Source organism: Drosophila miranda, chromosome XR (genome assembly GCF_003369915.1).
Source record: "Drosophila miranda strain MSH22 chromosome XR, D.miranda_PacBio2.1, whole genome shotgun sequence".
NCBI classification, from domain to species: Eukaryota; Metazoa; Arthropoda; class Insecta; order Diptera; family Drosophilidae; genus Drosophila; species Drosophila miranda.
The window spans coordinates 12,369,856-12,387,543 of record NC_046674.1 but is presented as its reverse complement, the minus strand read 5'-3'; the positions used below and the strand labels follow the sequence as shown (position 1 = coordinate 12,387,543).

The 17,688-nt window shown below is 46.5% G+C and overlaps 4 protein-coding genes across 5 annotated transcripts in view; 3 read left to right on the top strand and 1 right to left on the bottom strand.

Annotated features, from left to right (window-relative positions):
- The window catches only part of LOC117186233, a 29,764-nt gene that overhangs the window by 1,902 nt on the left and 10,174 nt on the right, over positions 1-17,688 (bottom strand). For both annotated transcript variants that reach the window (XM_033386682.1, XM_033386684.1), the window contains exon 2: positions 57-799. In XM_033386682.1, the coding sequence (XP_033242573.1) occupies positions 57-683 (627 nt within the window). In that variant the 5' untranslated portion in view covers positions 684-799. The remainder of the gene's footprint in view (positions 1-56; positions 800-17,688) is intronic.
- LOC108151360 (pro-resilin) lies at positions 6,311-7,400 on the top strand. The gene is made up of 2 exons (XM_017279919.2): positions 6,311-6,798; positions 6,871-7,400. The coding sequence occupies exons 1-2, from the start codon at positions 6,452-6,454 to the stop codon at positions 7,280-7,282; spliced, it is 759 nt and encodes a 252-aa protein (XP_017135408.1). The 5' UTR covers positions 6,311-6,451; the 3' UTR covers positions 7,283-7,400.
- On the top strand, positions 11,297-13,788 carry LOC108165350 (cuticle protein 8). The gene is made up of 3 exons (XM_017301383.2): positions 11,297-11,496; positions 11,612-11,834; positions 12,017-13,788. Exons 1-3 carry the CDS (start codon positions 11,491-11,493, stop codon positions 12,187-12,189), a joined length of 402 nt encoding a protein of 133 aa, XP_017156872.1. The 5' UTR covers positions 11,297-11,490; the 3' UTR covers positions 12,190-13,788.
- Positions 14,047-16,598, top strand: LOC108151358. The gene is made up of 3 exons (XM_017279917.2): positions 14,047-14,192; positions 15,329-15,467; positions 15,523-16,598. Exons 1-3 carry the CDS (start codon positions 14,160-14,162, stop codon positions 16,302-16,304), a joined length of 954 nt encoding a protein of 317 aa, XP_017135406.1. The 5' UTR covers positions 14,047-14,159; the 3' UTR covers positions 16,305-16,598.

Here is a 17,688-nt window from a genome sequence, read left to right as displayed (position 1 = left end):
AAGGGAAAGGGTACTCAGCTCTTTTACTTTACTCAGTTCAAGGAGCACTCTCTTACCATGACCAGGTCAATGAGCCTGTCAAAGATACCATCTCCAGGGTACACGCATTGCATCGCCATCATCTCCACCATGTCCAGGAAGGTGTCATAGTGGTGGCCACGCAGAGTTCTCTTCAGATCTTCCACCAGCATAAAGTTCGGCACATCTGGCAGCATTGCAGCGCGGTGTTTATCCTCGCATTCTCTCGTATTTCGCAGACATTTGGGCATACAGGCTCCGGGCAGACGGTCTTTCGAATTCATATACATATTGGAGATGAGAATACGGAGATTCTTCTTCCAGTCCATCTTAGGAGCTGGGGGCTTCTTGCTGGCCAAAGCGCGCTCTGTTGATGGATTCATTCCTTCATTGGCGGTCGAATGAGATGAAGATCCATCGACATCCATCATCTCCTCCGTGTTCATGTCCGCTTTCATAGCTGCAGCGTCGGCTTTCTTGGCGGCATTCGTTTTGTTTGGATTACTTAGCACTGTAACAATACTTTCCGTTTTTCCTTCGGAGCGATTGCTGCCTTCTATGTCATCCAGTGAAACATCTTTGGTATCAGTCTCTTCTTGATCATATTTCTCCATCTCGGGACTCTTTTCACTCATAGGATGAGTAATATCCTCAGTTGTCGACATTTTAGTGCTTTAATTGCACGAATTTTTGTAAATTTATTAACAATTCTTGACTTGACAATTATTTGCTTTCATGCCGCGCAAGCAGAGGATTTATCGATAAGTTATACGGTCTGACCCTTAGAAATATACCAAAAATACGTCACAGTTACAAAATATCCAAAATTATACTGACGCATAAGTTTAATGAATCAACTTCCTACAAGACTGGCAAATTTTAAGTACCCATCTTTATTGGATTGTTTATTAAATAATAAAATAAACTAAAAAGGCTAGCAACAATTTCCAATTATATTTTGCATGGTAACTACACGCTAACTACATATTTCCTACTTATTTACTACATGTTGTGTCAGTTTTAACAAAAGTTTTGTCCGTTTTTATCTCATATGATATTCCGTTCTGCACTTTTTGAAGTACTTTTCTCCGAAATGTTTGGAAAAAATAAGATATTGATGCCAATCTATCATGAATTCGATGCTGATTCGATGTGGCCTGGGAAATGGCGCTAAATTTGGTACATTGGTCGATAAAAGGTACGGTCTGACCCTCAGAAATATACCGTCTAATTTTGAAATATACCGTAAATATACCGATTCTTTCACCTGTGATGCGCTAAAATTCTTCAAGATTCATAATTTCCGTGGAGAGTATTTTAATACTCTGCTACAATCTATGCTTTTTTTGAGTACTCCATTTTATTGGATGGTGTCCAAAATAAGGCTTAAACAAATAAGGTCAAGGCAGTGGGTACTAAATGTTATGTCATTTGAACACTACCTTCCTTTCAGCCGATGGACTTCTTTATACCCTATTCAAACGTTTAGCAGCACTGATAAATTTAAATTTGATTTGAAACTGCCAGTTGATATAAACAAGATTTTCTACCATCCAATAAAGTTTATATGTATACTTTCAAAACAAATTTGCATCGAAGCAATGCCAATCAGATGGTCAAACACTAATCAGTGGCTGACTGAAAAAGTAAATTCATGCATAAATTATAACTTGAACCAAAATCAACTATAAGACCGTCCACGCACTCCAAGTTTAGAATTTAAATACAGCAATTAAGCTGATTTATGCATGTAACAGTGATTGCTGCTAGCACAACTCGAGCCCCCAAAAACTCTAAGCCCGTCTGCGTCTCTGGGAACTGCGAGTGGAAAGAACTGTGCCTAAACTTTGGCGCCGTTGTCGTCGCGTATGCAAATTCGTAGGAAAAAGAAAACAACAGCAAACTTCAAGACAGCATTTTTAAGTCGGGCATGTGAAAAACAGATTTCCACAAATCTGGTGCATGATTATCCACAGTTTTTTTGTTGGTCAGTTGGCTTGCTCAGGCCGCAGCCGCACAGATGTGTTTGCCGCGTTAATGAATTGCCTTAAATGTCAATTACCATTGGCTTTCGCCTTCTCTTAATAAACGCCAATTATTGTGGGTTCTCTGCACTCCTCTCCGCATCGCATTGCACCGCTGATTGTGTGTTTAATTAACGATATGTTTTATTGCTGATGCTGGTGCTGCTGCTGCTGCTTGTGCTGCTGCCTGCGGTAGCAACCACTGATAATTATGATCTTTAGGCCAAGTCATTACAATCAATCGGTTTACAGATGTTGGGACTGTTGTACGAGTACGAGTTTGCTTGTGGAACTGAACTCTGAATGCGCATTTTTAATTGACTTATTGAGCTTTAAAATTGGAAATTGGTTTTCAGTGTTTTGCATATGGTTTGGAGGTGGGCGGGCTCTTCTAAAACGATTAAGCCGCTCGAAATTGCTTGTATTCGACTTTTGGATGTTGGAGAGGGTGCAGCTAATGAAATTCTTCGATAATCGCTGACATTTCTGGGCCAAAGTTGGAATGAGAGGTGTGGCATCTTCCAGCTGTTCTTTCCATCTTTATTGATCCGAAAAAAACCCATACACATGTGCATATCTTTCGCCCCCCATCAATTCGTATGCGTAACATGCGTAAGTCATGTCAATATTCATTGCGTGATCATTGCCTGAGATACTTAATCATAAAGCGCTACCGCCACCATCACCGTCACCGCCACTGCCATTACCAATATCAGCTCCCCAGTGCTGTCGAGCGCCTGGCCAAGACGGTGTTTGAATGTGCGAAAACGCGGGTTAAGCAACAAATGCCACTATCGACAGTGTTGGTGGAAATAAACCCGAGCAGAACATAAATTTTTCACACAGGCCTCAAACGGGGGGACACCATCAAGTGCACCTACACAGCGCCCACCAGCAGGCGACTGCGACTGCGAGTGCGACTGCGACTGCGAGTGCGACTGCGACTGCGACTGCGACTCCTGGCCAAGTGTCGAGGTGCCAATTAAGGCTACACACTGCGAGTCTTTTGGATATATCATACTCTCTGCATAGATACGAGTACATACGTTTGTTTTGTGTTTTTGTGTGTGTGTTTGTTTTTTTTTGACCAGGCCGAGTGTCATTTGATTCTTGTGGCAGGCTGGCGGCGTTTCATGCGCCTTTGACATGCAACTGGGACCCGGGCCATGCTTCAAGCTGCCTCCATTCCACCATTCCACCATGCCTCCATGCTGAGTCGGCATAGTTTACACGAATCTACAGCCAAAAACAAAAAACCAACAAAAAAAAAACCAAAAGAAAAAATTACGAAATTTGTCGTCTGACAAAAAGCCTAGAAAACGATATAAATTAAATTTACGATTTTGGTGCTCATTAAATGTTCAGTTCACAACTTTGGACCCCGAAAAAGAGAGACCAACGAACAGAAAATGTTTCTGTTTCCACGAAAATTAGAACATCGCTTTGGGAAATCGCCGAAATGCTGTTAATTGTTTCAGTTTTCGTTTCGTTTTTGGTTTGCGGTTCTCGCGATTGTCACAAATTGAATAATGTCTCAATTGAAAAGCTGAGATCGGAGAATATACTCTTAGAGACCAGACCACTGGCTGGCCAGGCAATTGTTTGGAGTTGTTTGCAGACTTGGCCAAGAATTACATGCCGCTCAGCGGCTGTTCGCCTGTTCGGCTGTGCGGTGTTTGGGCCATTGTATAATCGTGCTTTTTGATATATATCCTGGCAGTGGAGCAGCTGTTGGTCTCTCTGGCGGCGGCTCTCCAGGAGACGAAAAAGTGAAAGGAAAACATGCAACGCCCACTTCTTGGCTGGACACTCGGTTAAATATAACTAGATTATTATATAATTGTTGCCATTTGACTAATTTGCCTGTAGCAAATATAGAGCCAAAAACCAAGGCAGAAGTGGAGGAAAGCCGCGAGTCTATGTCTATGCCAGAAATGGGCCACAACTGAACGACGCAAAGCGAACCGGTAGCCATTTGCCATGTCATGGTGCTAGCAGCAGCAGCAGCAGCAGAAGCACGGCAGCAACCCGGTCTGGCAATCGCACCACTGACCAACATACGCGGCAAGCCGGCTCTGCAGCACGGTGCAGCACCACCATCGATATGGGTCAGAGCGCAGCAGCAGCGTGCCGCACGTATCAGACGTGAGCTAATCCATGCATCAGATGCAATTTTAATTGCCAATCATCAATGGAATCGGCCAGACCAGACCAGACCAGGTGGTGAGGCGATCCGCATCAATCAGTCCATCAATCGGCAAACCACAAATGGAAGCGAACAACTTTTTCTCTTTCAGCGTGATCTTTGATTCCGGGCGAAAGCTTTAGCCCGAACATATGACATTGGGGACATATTACGACGGATTTTCAACCTTTTATTCCCTCCATAAACGTTTATTAAAGGTCCCTTCTGGATGCCGAAGGATGGGTATGGATTCTCGGATTCAGCGAATCGATTCAGCTTCCGTGTCCGAGAATGTCGATTCGACCAGACATTGCCCAGGTGGAGGGCTACCAAACGAGATGCACAAATCATGATGGAAAAAAAATATTCGTGTACACTAAACAATATTTGTGGCAACTAATTCGACGCATTTTTGCGCGTTTTGCTTTTGAGAAAACAAACCTATTGATTGAATGGAAATTCCACTGCCTACCGCCTTGAATCAAATTTGACTCATTTCGCTTTTAATTTTCATTTTCATTAGGTGTGAGTGTGTGAGAGTGAGTGAGTGAGTGCTGTTGCAATAAGGAGTGCAAATAAAAATGAAACGAAAAGCAAAGCTAGTTCAACCAGAGCAGTGGCGGCTGTTCAGGTCCAGTCCCAGTCCCAGTCCCGTCTGAAAATGGGTCTAGCCAGGGGAGCAGAAGATGGAGGCCTTACATAATCCGCCATAGAAATGTAGCCGGAGGGGGAGTACCGGAGGCACCATGAACACCATGTGCAATTTATCTGGCCAGAGATCTTAGAGAGGGGGAGAAAAATAGTGAGAGCAGGAGAAGGAGAGAGAGGCGAGCGAGCGACTACTATTTAGGCAACACATGATTCGGTGGCATGTGGCTGAGATCTGCTCCTAATAGACCTGCGATCTGCCGAGACATTTGCATTGCGGCACTGGAGTGTTGGAGATGGAGTCATAATGCAGTGACACATTTTGCTTCAGCCCGTAAAGGGCAAAACGAAAGACTTGGGCAACGAACTGCGTCTTAATTACGTTAATGGCAGCCAAAAGAGATTCGCAATGAGCAATAGCCACCGATCCATGTGCGATTCTTGTTGCCACAGCCACCAGCTTACCATCGAGTCAGCCAACAGCCATAGACATGGCCATAACCAGCAGCAGCAGCAGCAGCAGCAGCAGCATTTGTGTAATGTGGGTAATTAAGCGACGCTTTCCGCACACATATACGGACAGCGGGCTTTCCCACGATAGCCAGTCCTCTAGTGCCTCCTCCTCTGCTGAGGTGGCACCCTCATCCCCTCACCCCCTCCCTATCCATTGACTACTGTTTAAGGGGCACAACAAACTGCCGCCAAGTACCAGAGGCCAATGATATATGCATTTTTCATGCCGCAAAGCACTCGAACTCCATGCAGCCGGGCAACGGGGCAGCAACAATGGCAGCCAATGCGCGTTGCTTATAAATTAGAAGTAGCCGAAATAATAGCCATATTTTGGCTGCCTTTTTTGTTTTTTGTTGGTTGTCAAAACCCTCGAAAAAAGGTCAAAGCTTCAACTCGAATGCAGCTGCGTCTGCTCCGCGGAGGTGGCTTATCTTGGCCATCAGCAGTGGTTCCATGTTCGATTTTCGTGGCTGGAAAACTGAACGCACTTAAAGCGATTTTCAAGCTGAACAAATTGAGTAGCCAGGGGGATTCGGGGATTGGGGGATTGTCTGCTGTACGGAGATGAAGGCGATGTGCGATGGTCAATCAGAGATCATGGCATTTAAACACGTTTTTAATGAACTGACACGAACCGCTCCTCAAAACCCAGCTCAAAACAGCTCGTCTGTTTTCCCTTGCTATTTTCCCTGCAATTTATTGGCTCATAAAAATCAGTGACGTCATGGGAAGGGTTGTGTACATTTTTATGCAATTTGCTGATCGGGGCACAACGTCACCGGCTGACCGCATCGCATCCGTGGGGCTCTGGCCAGCAGTTCCACTTGACTGATGAAGCGCATAATTTCGCGGAAATACTTAGCCAGACGAAATGTTTGTGGCCACATTCGGAGGGACATCGGAGGGATACTACCCAGGGCTCGATCGATGCCTATATAAATATTGAACAAGTGCCATATTTCACGCTTAGTATGCGAGAATCGAACGCGGCCGCTGCAGAGGATTGAACTCCTCTCGAAATACAACCGAAAACCCGCCAAACAATCCATAAATCAGCAGAGCCATGAAGAGGCGACGCGTAACTACGGAGACGGGAGCTGGAGCGGGAGCGGGAACTTGTTTCGGCTTCCGTGTTGCATCGGGGAAGATGGCACGCGCCTGCCACACGCTGCTGGGGCTAATTGTGGGACTCGGAATGATTGGCGTGTGCTCGGCCGTCGGCTATTCCTACACGCGCTTCGAGGGTCCGGTGGCGGGGCCAGAGCGCCTGGTGACGGTCCACAACGGACGCACCGATTATGTGGCACGGCCCGAGTACAGCTTCGCCTATGGCGTCGAAGATGGCAAGACGCGTGTGCTGCAGAACCGCAAAGAGACGCGCAACGGCGACGAGGTGCGGGGCGTCTACAGGTAGGTCTACAGGTTGGTGAATTGGGGGAACAACTTGTCAGCGCATTCATTAACGTCACGGAATCCACACAGCGTAGTCGATCCTGATGGCACCTTGCGTGTGGTTAAATACACCGCCGACGATGCCAATGGCTTCCAGGCGGAGGTTATCACGAATGGTGTGAAAACGTTGCACGGCCATGGCGATGCTGAAGGCGGATCGAGTGGAGGCGGTGGTGGTGCATCGGTGGACGAACAGGTGAGACATGAGAGCGCTGCTGGTGACGAAGAAGAGCAGGACAATGGCCACTACAAGGTGCACGAGGACTACGACGAGGCAGATGGCGAGGGCGACGGAGAGGACAAGGAGAAGGAGAAGGAGGGAGGAGGAGATGAAGACGAGGAGGGTGGCGGCGACCATCAGGAGTACGAGGGCAGCAGCGAGGAGGGCTACGACGAGGCCGATGCTCACAGTCAGCAGCAGGAGAGCAGCGAAGAGTATTAGATTCTCAGCAGAAGGAATCCCTATCTATAAGCTATATCTATATGTTATATTTTTTTATTTTTTTTTTTTGTGATATACCAAAAATATACCAGACTAAATACTCGCACAAACTGCAGATTCGAACGGGGATCCTTAGACTTTGCATAATCCCCCAACTGTGACCCGCAACAAAAGCAAGAGCTCTGAATAAAACACTAATTGAAATATCCAGCAATGGATGGAGGAGTGTGGGAATGCCTTTGCGTAACCACCGGCACCACATCAACGTCATGGACATGGCGCCAGTGGACATCGGCCAGTGAAGCGTGTGCTCCAGCTTCAGCTCCGACATGGACTCGGACTCGGACTCGAACTCAGATTTGGACTCCGATTTTGATTCAATTTCGATTTCATTTTCGCATGGACTCAATCAAGCAGAGCGGAGCGGAGTAGAGCAGACTGTCAGGCCAATGCGATGGACATGCAAGTTTGCTGCAAGCTCAGAAAATCTATTTTCCCCGCTGCGTGTACGCTCAACTTGTGGTGCGTGTGTGTCTTCGAGTGGCTCTGGCTCTGGCTCGGGCTCGGGCTCTGGTTGTGGTTCCATTTCGTCACTCGCTTAATTTCAAACGCGCAAATGCGCAAAATCGCATTAAATGTGCGAAAATCAAAGCAGCATGAGAGGAGTGGACGGGCGTGGAGTGGCAGAGGGGCATACTCTTTGAGTGGGTTAGTGGAAAGTGGATCAAACGACGTCTGGTTTTGCCAGCGATGCGGTAATAATGCTGCAATGTCTGATGCTGGCCAAATGGAGTCGGTAATCTCACAATTGAGTCGCCGACAAAATTGGGTTGGCAGCCGCGGTCGAAAAAGCAGACGGAGACGCAGTCGGATCGGGCTAATTGACAGCCAACTTATGGCCCACTAATGGTCCTGCCTCTTGCTGCTCCTATGCCCCCCCCCCCCCCACCCCTCCCGCGCTCAGCGGCATAGAATGAAAGACTATAGCCAAAAATCAAAGGCAAGACTGAAGGCTGAAGGCTGGTTAGCGCGCGCCAGTCACGGACGTGCAAGAATTTCGCACTCGAAATGTTTTAATTAGTTGATAGACTGCCAGTGCTGTGCTGCCTGTTTTCCCCAGTAATTGGAGGCCTGCAGATCCGCTTTGCACTTCCCCCACTGTTTCCCCAAGGGTTTCGCATGACATTTCGGAAGTGCACAGCTTGCATAATCCCTAGAGACCCCAACCGGATATGGCACGTTACGCATACGCAGCGTTGTGCAACGCTTTGAATTACATGCATTCGCTGCAGTGACTTTCTAATGGGCACCGTACCCGTATCCCGCTCCGGGCCATTGTCCAGCCAGAGATAAAGCCCATGCCATGGCCTGAGCGACCCGCAAGGCCTTCAGGTCTCAATCATGAATAAGAAACAGCAACAAAAACTGCTTTGCCTACTGCATAAATCAAGGCACAAATCTATAACTGTCAAGTCATTTAAGCCAATGGTTAAACATCAGGGGGAACGGGTCGGCAAAAGGGTGTCGACCAGGCAGATGACTAGTAAGAGTGGGTTGAAGTTTGGTTCTATCACATTTGGAAGAAAAAGGAAGCCCCTACGAATCAATGTATTTATAATTATTTCCCCCTCCGATAATTACTCGTGGAACAAAGTCTGCACCAGCCCTATATACCCCATCAACTGCAGGATACTTCCTTCCATGCAAAGTGCGTTTAAATGTTCAGCTTAATAGATCTGCTGCCCGCCCCCGCTGCCTTCCTCCCACGACAAACCATTGTCCAAACATAGGCAAACAAACTGCCAGATTTGCGGGCATACTCGTAAATCAAGATAAAAAGTTTGTTCTACTTATCGACAGTCGAAGCCATAAATATAATAAATCTCAGGTTAAGCTGCGAAACATATTGAATTGCCCAAGGGGGGAGGAGCAGGGAGGGAGGGTCATGCGTGGACAAGTGCAATTAACGCATGCAAAACGACGATTGCAAGTACTCCCGCCATCGATCAAGAAATGTCGCTTTGAGGGGTCTGCGAGAGATACCATTGCGCAATCATCGATCGGAAAACAGACCCCAGCAGATCCGAGCCGAAGACAAAGACAAAGCTTGTTGAAGTCATTTCGGTTTTCCAACTGTCTTGTCCGCTGACCAACTAACCAACTAACCAACTAACCAACTAAACCCAGCTCCTAAGGGGAGCTCCTAAGCTCTGCCCCTGGAGCCCGCGCTCTGCCCGCCGCTGCTTTCGGGCCAACTCCAACTCCTGGCTGGCTGGCTCTCTGTCAAAGTGCGATCGTGACGTGGCCAACTTGTTTCCCAGCCTGCCCGCTCCTCCGCCTCTAACGAGTCGGAGGTTTTTCTGGCGATGGCGGTGGCGGTGGCGGTGGCTGTGACTGTGACTGTTTGCATTTTCGGCCACAATTGTTTTCGAGCGATTTTCGGCCAGCCGTGTAAATGTGTCGCCTTTAAAGCCATTTTATGTAAGTCGATTCTGTGTCTTTGTCTTCGCTCTCCATCTCCATCTCCATGCCACATGCTAATGGCCAGGCCCAGACATAGAGCCAGGCTCTATCCACAGATCTTTTATAGTGCGATTTGTGACCACTTTTGGCTTGTTTCGTTTCGTTTAGTTTCGCTTCGTTTCTGGCCAACTCATTTTGCACCTCCACTGCCGCCGCCACAAGACAAACATCCAATTTTTTCCCATAGTCTGCACTTCTGTACTGCTGGCTGGGCCGCGAGTTCCCCGAGCCTCACCATTTAATGGGCACTTGTGTGTGTTTTATAAGATACAATCATAATTTTCTGATATGTCATGGCAGAATTGTTTGTTTGGGTTGGTTTTTGTTGCTGCTTTTTTGGAGCTTGTCGTGGGTGTTGCCTAAAACTCTCTAAGATAAAGTGTCAACGAATGACTGCTAAGATGTCATTGGAGCTTAAACAGAACAGGTCAGAACCTCTCCTGTGGGTAGAAACTCCCATCATTGAAGTATCTACGATCATTCATAGCTAATCATTCAATACAATAAGAGGATGTCTTGAGAGGTTGAAGCCAGAGCAGAGCTCAAGGCAGAGAGAGTATCAGCAATAATTGTTGATTATATCATATCATCATAAGAGTATCTCTCAACAAAATTCCATCAGCATCTATCATTTCTCATCTCACAACATTTGCCTTTCGTTCTCCATACGAATTTGTCTCATGCCACAGAGAGAATATTGATTGAGCAGCATTTGATTCGAGTCAAACTATTTGCCAACACCGAAAATTCCTCTGGCACACACACAGCTCTCCCCGGACAAAGTTCTCCCGATTGTGGCAGTAATAAACCGAAGTCGGGCACAAAAATGTCAGGCAACAAATTGCGTGGCATGAAAAATACGCAAGTTGCGGCTCGAGTTTTTTGTTGTGGCTCGTTGTGTTGCTGCTGTTGTTGTTGTTGTTGTTGTTGGCGTGGTAATTATAACGACGCCCCGTTTGATTGCCACAGATATGGTAATAATAATTTTTTTTGGCCAAGTCGTGCAAAACCAGAAAGCAGCCAGAGCCAAAGAGACTAAACCCGATCGTAATTATGTCGGCAAATCAATAAATAAAGAGCTTAGATCATTAGAGCCAATGCAAAAGTGTCGCTTTCAATGACTGCGCCCCCCGCCCCCCTCCTCGGGGTAGATAGGCCCAAGAGTACCTGTGGAAAAACTAAGTCACCAAACGCCTTCTCCAAACAAATGCCGCACCTAGCGATTGAGCTGGGGATCATTGTTGTGGCACATGCGTGGTATGGCTGCCCTGCCACACGGCTCTGCACTGCAGCACCTCGCTGTGGCTGTGGCTGTGACTGCGGCTGCAACTGATGGCTGGCTGGCTGTGCCTCCTCCCCCACCCGGCCCGATCCGTGGCAGCTGCAGCACCGATCTCTTGCTGCTGCTGCTGCTGCTGTCGACGTCGTCGTCGTCGCTGTCGACCAAGTCGTGTTGCACTCGGCGTCCGACGCGTATATAAATACTTTTGGTCATCGTTGCAGACATCAGTTCAGCTTACGAATTCGTGCTATTCACGGTCCTCCACTCTCGAGCAGACAAACTCCTTACAGTCAGCCTCAGTGCCCAACAGTCCACAAGGAACCATCGCCAAGTCCTTCGTCCTCGATAGCTACGTGTTCGCGTCGTGTGTCCATTTTTTTGTCTTTTTGTGCTCTAACCCAACATGAAGGTGTGTTTTTTTTCCACCCTCCCCCCCATGACAGCGCCCAGGCCCCAGTATTTTTTCAAAGTGAAACATTCGCCCTGATCCTGATCCTGATCCTGATTCTCTCCCACCCATACAGTACTTCATTGCCATCGCTCTGCTGTTCGCCGCCGCCCAGGCCATCCCTATTGAGCTGGGCCACTATGGCCCCGCGCTGGTGCATCATGCGCCCGTACTGGCCCATGCCGTCCATGCCGAGCCTGTGGCCTATCCCAAATACTCCTTCAACTATGGCATCAAGGATCCCCACACTGGCGACATCAAGTCGCAGGCCGAGGAGCGTGATGGTGATGTTGTGAAGGGTGAGTTTTGCTCTCTGATACATATTTTGGAGGGATACGAACATTTTTGAGCCACATAACAAAGCACTTTGGCAATAAACTTGATTTTTATTTGAAATAAACGAAAGACTGAGGACACGAACTTGCCTACTGATCTGATGGATCTGAAACTAAATAGATTCGTATAATTCTCCCATTCACAGGTCAGTACTCTCTGGTTGAGCCCGATGGCTCTGTGCGCACCGTCGACTACACCGCCGACGACCACAATGGCTTCAACGCCGTCGTCCACAAGACCGCCCCCAAGATCATCCACCATGCACCAGTTGTGCACGCCCCCATCCTGGCGCACGCCCCCCTGCTGCACCACTACTAAGCGGTAGCTGGACCAGTCGCACAGGTGCTCTATCTCTCATCCATCCGCAAGAACAGCAACCACAGCAGAATCATAGGAACCACAAGAAAAGAAAAGAAAAACCACAAAAAAAAATCAAATCACACAAAAATGTAAAAAGTAAGTGTAGCTAAGAGTTTAGTAGAACACGGGACCGCCTTCGAGGGCGTCCCGGCACCCGGCTGATCCTGGCATGGCATGGACGAAGGAAAAACGATAAGAAAAACGATACCCAGAAGAGGAAAAACCGAGAAGAAATTTCATAACGACTTGGCATTCGGAATGACTTGATCACAGATCACAGAAGAGGTATATTGAATGATGGATAACAATGTTTTTTTTTTGGCGAAGAACGGCAGCTCTACTCACAAACGGAGGACCAGTTTTCTTATATGATATGTACTATATAATATATGATTAACGTTAACCAGAACCGATTTCCCCCCAGCAGACTATTGCACAGAGCTATTGCCCAGAACTGAGAGTTGGACGAAAAAACCAAGAGCAAAGGCCTCTACTCTGTCCCGCCCCTGATCTGTACATAGAACACTATTTATAGTATATACTCGGTTCTATCTATTTTTCAAAGCTCTACCTTTTGTAATATATTTATGTGCTGTGCGCTCTCCTTTCCCCCCTTTCTCTTTCTCTCTACCACTCTACCATTCTCTCTCTCTTTTTCTGTCTCTTATTCTTTTTTATTTTCTGTGTGCTCTCCAAGCCTTTGTGGTGTCCGTCAAACTGTGACCCCCTTTATCCCCAAACTGCCACGCCCCGCTTACCATGTGCCCTGGGGCGTGCTAGCTCTCACTTCTTCAGAGAACCTTGTGCCATTGCGGGATGGGGGAACGGTTTGACAGGAACTGATACTCAGCCTCAGTTCATTCGGGATACATTTGTGTGAATACGAAAGGTTGATGGATTGATGGAGAACCCCCCTATGGAACCCGATGTAAACCGATGGGCCGGTAATTGTGCATTAGTAGTAGTAGTAGTACTGCCCCCCAACCCCTCAGAATTCTATCTCCTAAATAATTGTTATCCAAACGAACTCATTCTGTCTCTATTTCTTCTTAATCTCACTCTCACTGACTCACTCACTCTCACTGACGCCGCCTCACCATATCTCACTCCTTCACTCTCTCTGTCTCCCACTGTCTCATGTCTCTCTGTCTGTCTCACTCACTCTCAGTCTGACACTTTTGTATCTAGTTTCATTTTTTGCATTTAGTATTTTTTTCACATCTATTGTGTATTTATAAACAATTATGCAGCTTAATTTTAAACAAGAAAAACCACAACGAAAAACATAGGAAAAATCCACACAAAAAAAGAAACGATCTTTGTACTCAATCTGTAGGCCTACGCGAAGGCAGCGGCAAAAACGATCGATGAAAACAGAAGGAAAAAACGCGAAAAAAACCAACCAACTCTCACATGTCTCTCACGTCTCAAAGGTTCATTTGGGCCTTACACTTATGTACTATATATTCCCACATAAGCATTTGTGTGCAACAACAGCAACAGCAACAGCGAACGCAATGCAAAAACGTTTTTATGGAAATTGTAAAATGTATAGAAAAAGCGAAAAAAAAATTAAATAAAAATCATATTTAAAAAAAACCTCTCTAAACGATTTTCTTCTTTACCTTCGAAGGTCACGAAGATTAGCTTGGATGGGCCATAATTATTACCTCTATAATACTGGGGAGCAGAGCAGCAGAGGGAACACTTAGCATTCTGGTGGAGTATTTCTAATGGGGATTCGCACTCAGGCTCGAAAGAAGGTCTCAGGTCTCAGGCCTCGCCTCTCCATTCCATTCAGCTTTGGGTTCTCGGCTCTTCAGTCTGTCGGAGCCATCGAAAGTACGCGGAAGTCCAGAGCTGGCCAACACAACGAAATAAATGTGACTTATAAGAATAGCTATCTGCGCAGATCATTAATATTCAGCATGGGATCTCTGACCAGTTTGTTTTGGTTCATTGTAAGTGCGTTGGAATAGCGAAATCAATAAGAAATATTTTAGATTTGTTCATCAGACAAGAATTCATGCGGTGCGGATGAAGAAAACGAGTGCTGATGTTGGTTATTTCTTTACAAAAATGAGCAAGGGATGCCTGTTTTAAACTTGAAAAGATTAAAAATCAATTGGCAATCAACTTAGTGATAAATGAGAGAAATATATGACAATGCAAAAGAGTACCCGATGCTCGAAGAGTAGGGAGATATTAGTTTTGTGGTGGATATGGATGTGTGCAACACCCAGAAGGAAGCGTTTCCGACCCCAAAAGTGTATACATATATTTCTGAGCATGTTTGTCTTGATGAGATCTCAGAGACTATAAGAGCTTGATTTTTCTTGCAGACCCTCCTCCACACTGTTGCAAGTGAATTTAAAAAATCGCTCTGCCAAAATGGCAGAATCATTGAAAGTTCCCATAACTAGCAAAGGGCCGTATTTGGTTTAGATCGGATCGTTATTATAGCCAGAAAGAACAAATAATATTTCAGTGGCTACGCAACCCATTTCACGCGCTTACTCATTCCCTCTCCCTCGTGCAGTGTGCGCCCCTTGGCGGAGAGAGAGAGAGAGCACCGTTTGGCGAAATAAAAAAGTAGGGAAATGAAATGAATAAAATATTCTAAAATTATAATCAAATATGTCATTGGTAGAACGGGGATAGACTAGCGGTCGTGGCTCCTCCCTTTCCCTCTATTTTGTTCCCATCTCTCAGCAAAATTGCTAGAGAATGCGGAGAGCTCCCCCTACCGGCATTAACCCACAAATCAATTCATCGCTTTTGCGATCAGCGAAAATAAAAGACAGAAAGAGAATAGGCTGCGAAACCCACTCTGGCGCTTAGGCATAATAATAATATTTCCTAAACCATAAGCTCACATATGTATGTAGATACAATATGTACATATACTGACTGATACTAACTGAGTACCGGGTATAAAAGTACCCTGTAATCCCTGTAAAACTGAAGCACTTTCAAACGTTGCACCATGGATGGAATACCAAAGCTCTGCAGTTGAAAAAATCCACTTTTTAAGCTCTCCATGCTCGAGGCTTTCCATCTCCCAAATATATGCTACAAATCATTCGTCTATTCACAGCTATTCGTACTAATCATAAAAGTATACGCCACGTTGGCCAACCCATTGGCTGCCAAAAGTGAAGCATATTCAAAGACAGCAGCGAAAAATGCAGGCAGAAAAGCGAAAGTAACTAACTATTTTCTGCACGAGCCATACGGTAGGCTATAGAGTCTAGGCCTTTATCCCATTTCCATTAATTGTATGCGTTTCAGGACCCAATACATATGCCTTTGGCTATGAGATCGATGATCCGCAGACGCAGAACATTCAGTTTCGCGATGAGCGACGTTTTGTGAATGGCAGCGTCCAGGGTAGCTACGGGTATGTGCGGCCCGACGGCCTCATTGAGGTCACCAAGTACCGGGCCGATGAGAATGGGGGCTTCCTGGCTCAGACGCAGAGCTTCCAACCGGGAGATGAACAAGCAAAGACGGTGTGGCCCACCCAACGTCCAGAGATAATTGCGGATAGACAGAAGGTGCAGTCGCCGGCCAATGTGACATGGGATCCCAAGAGTCACCTCAATGTGAGCGTCTCCCATGTGGCTGCCGACGTGGCCAAGCAGCTGAAGGAGCAGCATGGTCTCGACCTGAACCACATCGACGTCGCCAAAGATGTCCTAAAGCCTGCCGTACTCGACGTGGTCCAGGGCAAGGCCCCCCTAAACAATAAGACCAAAGAGGGAACTCCCTTCCAGCCGGTTCAAAATGTGATACCCAATCGTTTTCCCATCTTTATGCTACCCGCGGACACGGATCCCATCAAGGCCACAACCGAAGAACCCGCGGCAAACTCAAATCCAAAGTACAACAGAGCCAAGACCAACAACGCGGAGAAGGCGCCACAAGTTGAGGTGCCCGAGTCGGGACTGCTGCCTCCCAGGCCATTGGTCAATGAGCCTCCAGGCGATGCAAATTGGTACCAGCGGATCATTGATGCAAATCGTCGTGAATTCCTGGCCAATCTACCAAACTTAAACAAAGCTAATACTTGAAAATGTTCCCCCAAAAAATAGAGAAGGGAGGTACGTCCACTATTACTTAGTAAGAGACTAGAGCCAGCCCTCTGCTAGTTATTAGGTCAGCTTCTTTCACTTTTCGGTCGCCACGTATCCCACAGATATCTTGGCCGCAGAAAAAGCAGACACAATTTAGCCATAAACCAGAAAAGATACAACAAAAGAATGCCACCACACACTGCACAGCACAGCACGGCAGAGCAGAGCAGAGCAAAGCACAGCATAATTGAGGCTGCAATAAAAGTGAGACCAAAAACGAAAAGATCGAGTGTAGAGTGTCGGCAGCATATTTGAAATATCTTCCGGGTGGCAAATTGGAGCAAGTTGGAGCAGCCAGAGCCAGAGCCAGAGCCGCGTCTTGATCCCAATCTAAATCGCTTTCCAGGGGTTCGCCGCCGCCGCCGCCACCGCCGCCGCCTTTGAAGTGCGAGTGTTTTCCATCGATGAGGCAACGGCAAAGCTTTTGTAGGTTAAATGGTGGGCGACACAACAGGTCTGTATGGGTAGGGGTATCTAACACATATCTAACTATCGCTGAAAGCTGGATATTTCCCTGCTTCAGGAAGACATCATCCACATCACGTTCCAGTCAAGTGTAAATGCTTGGCCATTTAATTGCTCCAAATTTCCAAATGCGTTGCCAAACGAAAAGAAAACGACAAAACGGAAGGAAATGCGAATTGCATTTCGATGTCTGCTTTTTAGTCTTCGTTTTCCTCGCAGATATTGTACTCTCCCCGCCTTTTCTTTGCCCCTCTCTCTCTCTCTCTCTCTCTCTTCGTTGCAAATATTTATGCTGATTTATTATTCCATTATTGCAGCGGTTTTTAATTTGTGGCACGCACACACCGGCCCCACGGGATTGTGCAATGTGCTGTGCTGCCAAAAAGCACTCCGAAACACTCTCAAATCCAACCGCAGCTAAAAATTGATACTTTTCAACATTTTGGATATGTATTCTCCGCTTTTATATTAGTTTTACTCCGATTTATTGCCCACGAATGTTGATTGTTGTATCATCACTTTCAATGCTTCAAGGGGATGGCCAGAAATGAGAGCGGCACAGCCCTAGACAGATCTTGATCTGTTGCTGTATTAAGATCAATCGTAGTCTGTTCTTTATCTGCTAATGGCTGATTCCACTTCCGATTCTCTGCTCTGACATCTGATCTTATCCATCTTTGATCTACTGCACTGTGACACCTCTTCCTTGATTTGCATTTTCTGGATGGTTTGCCTTTGCCACACCGATGATTATCGACTGCATGGCATGCCATGCCTCTGCCACAGCTCTGCCATACTTTCATATGCATTCGAGTGTTTTATTGTATGTTAATTAAATTGCTGCCACGTTCATTTC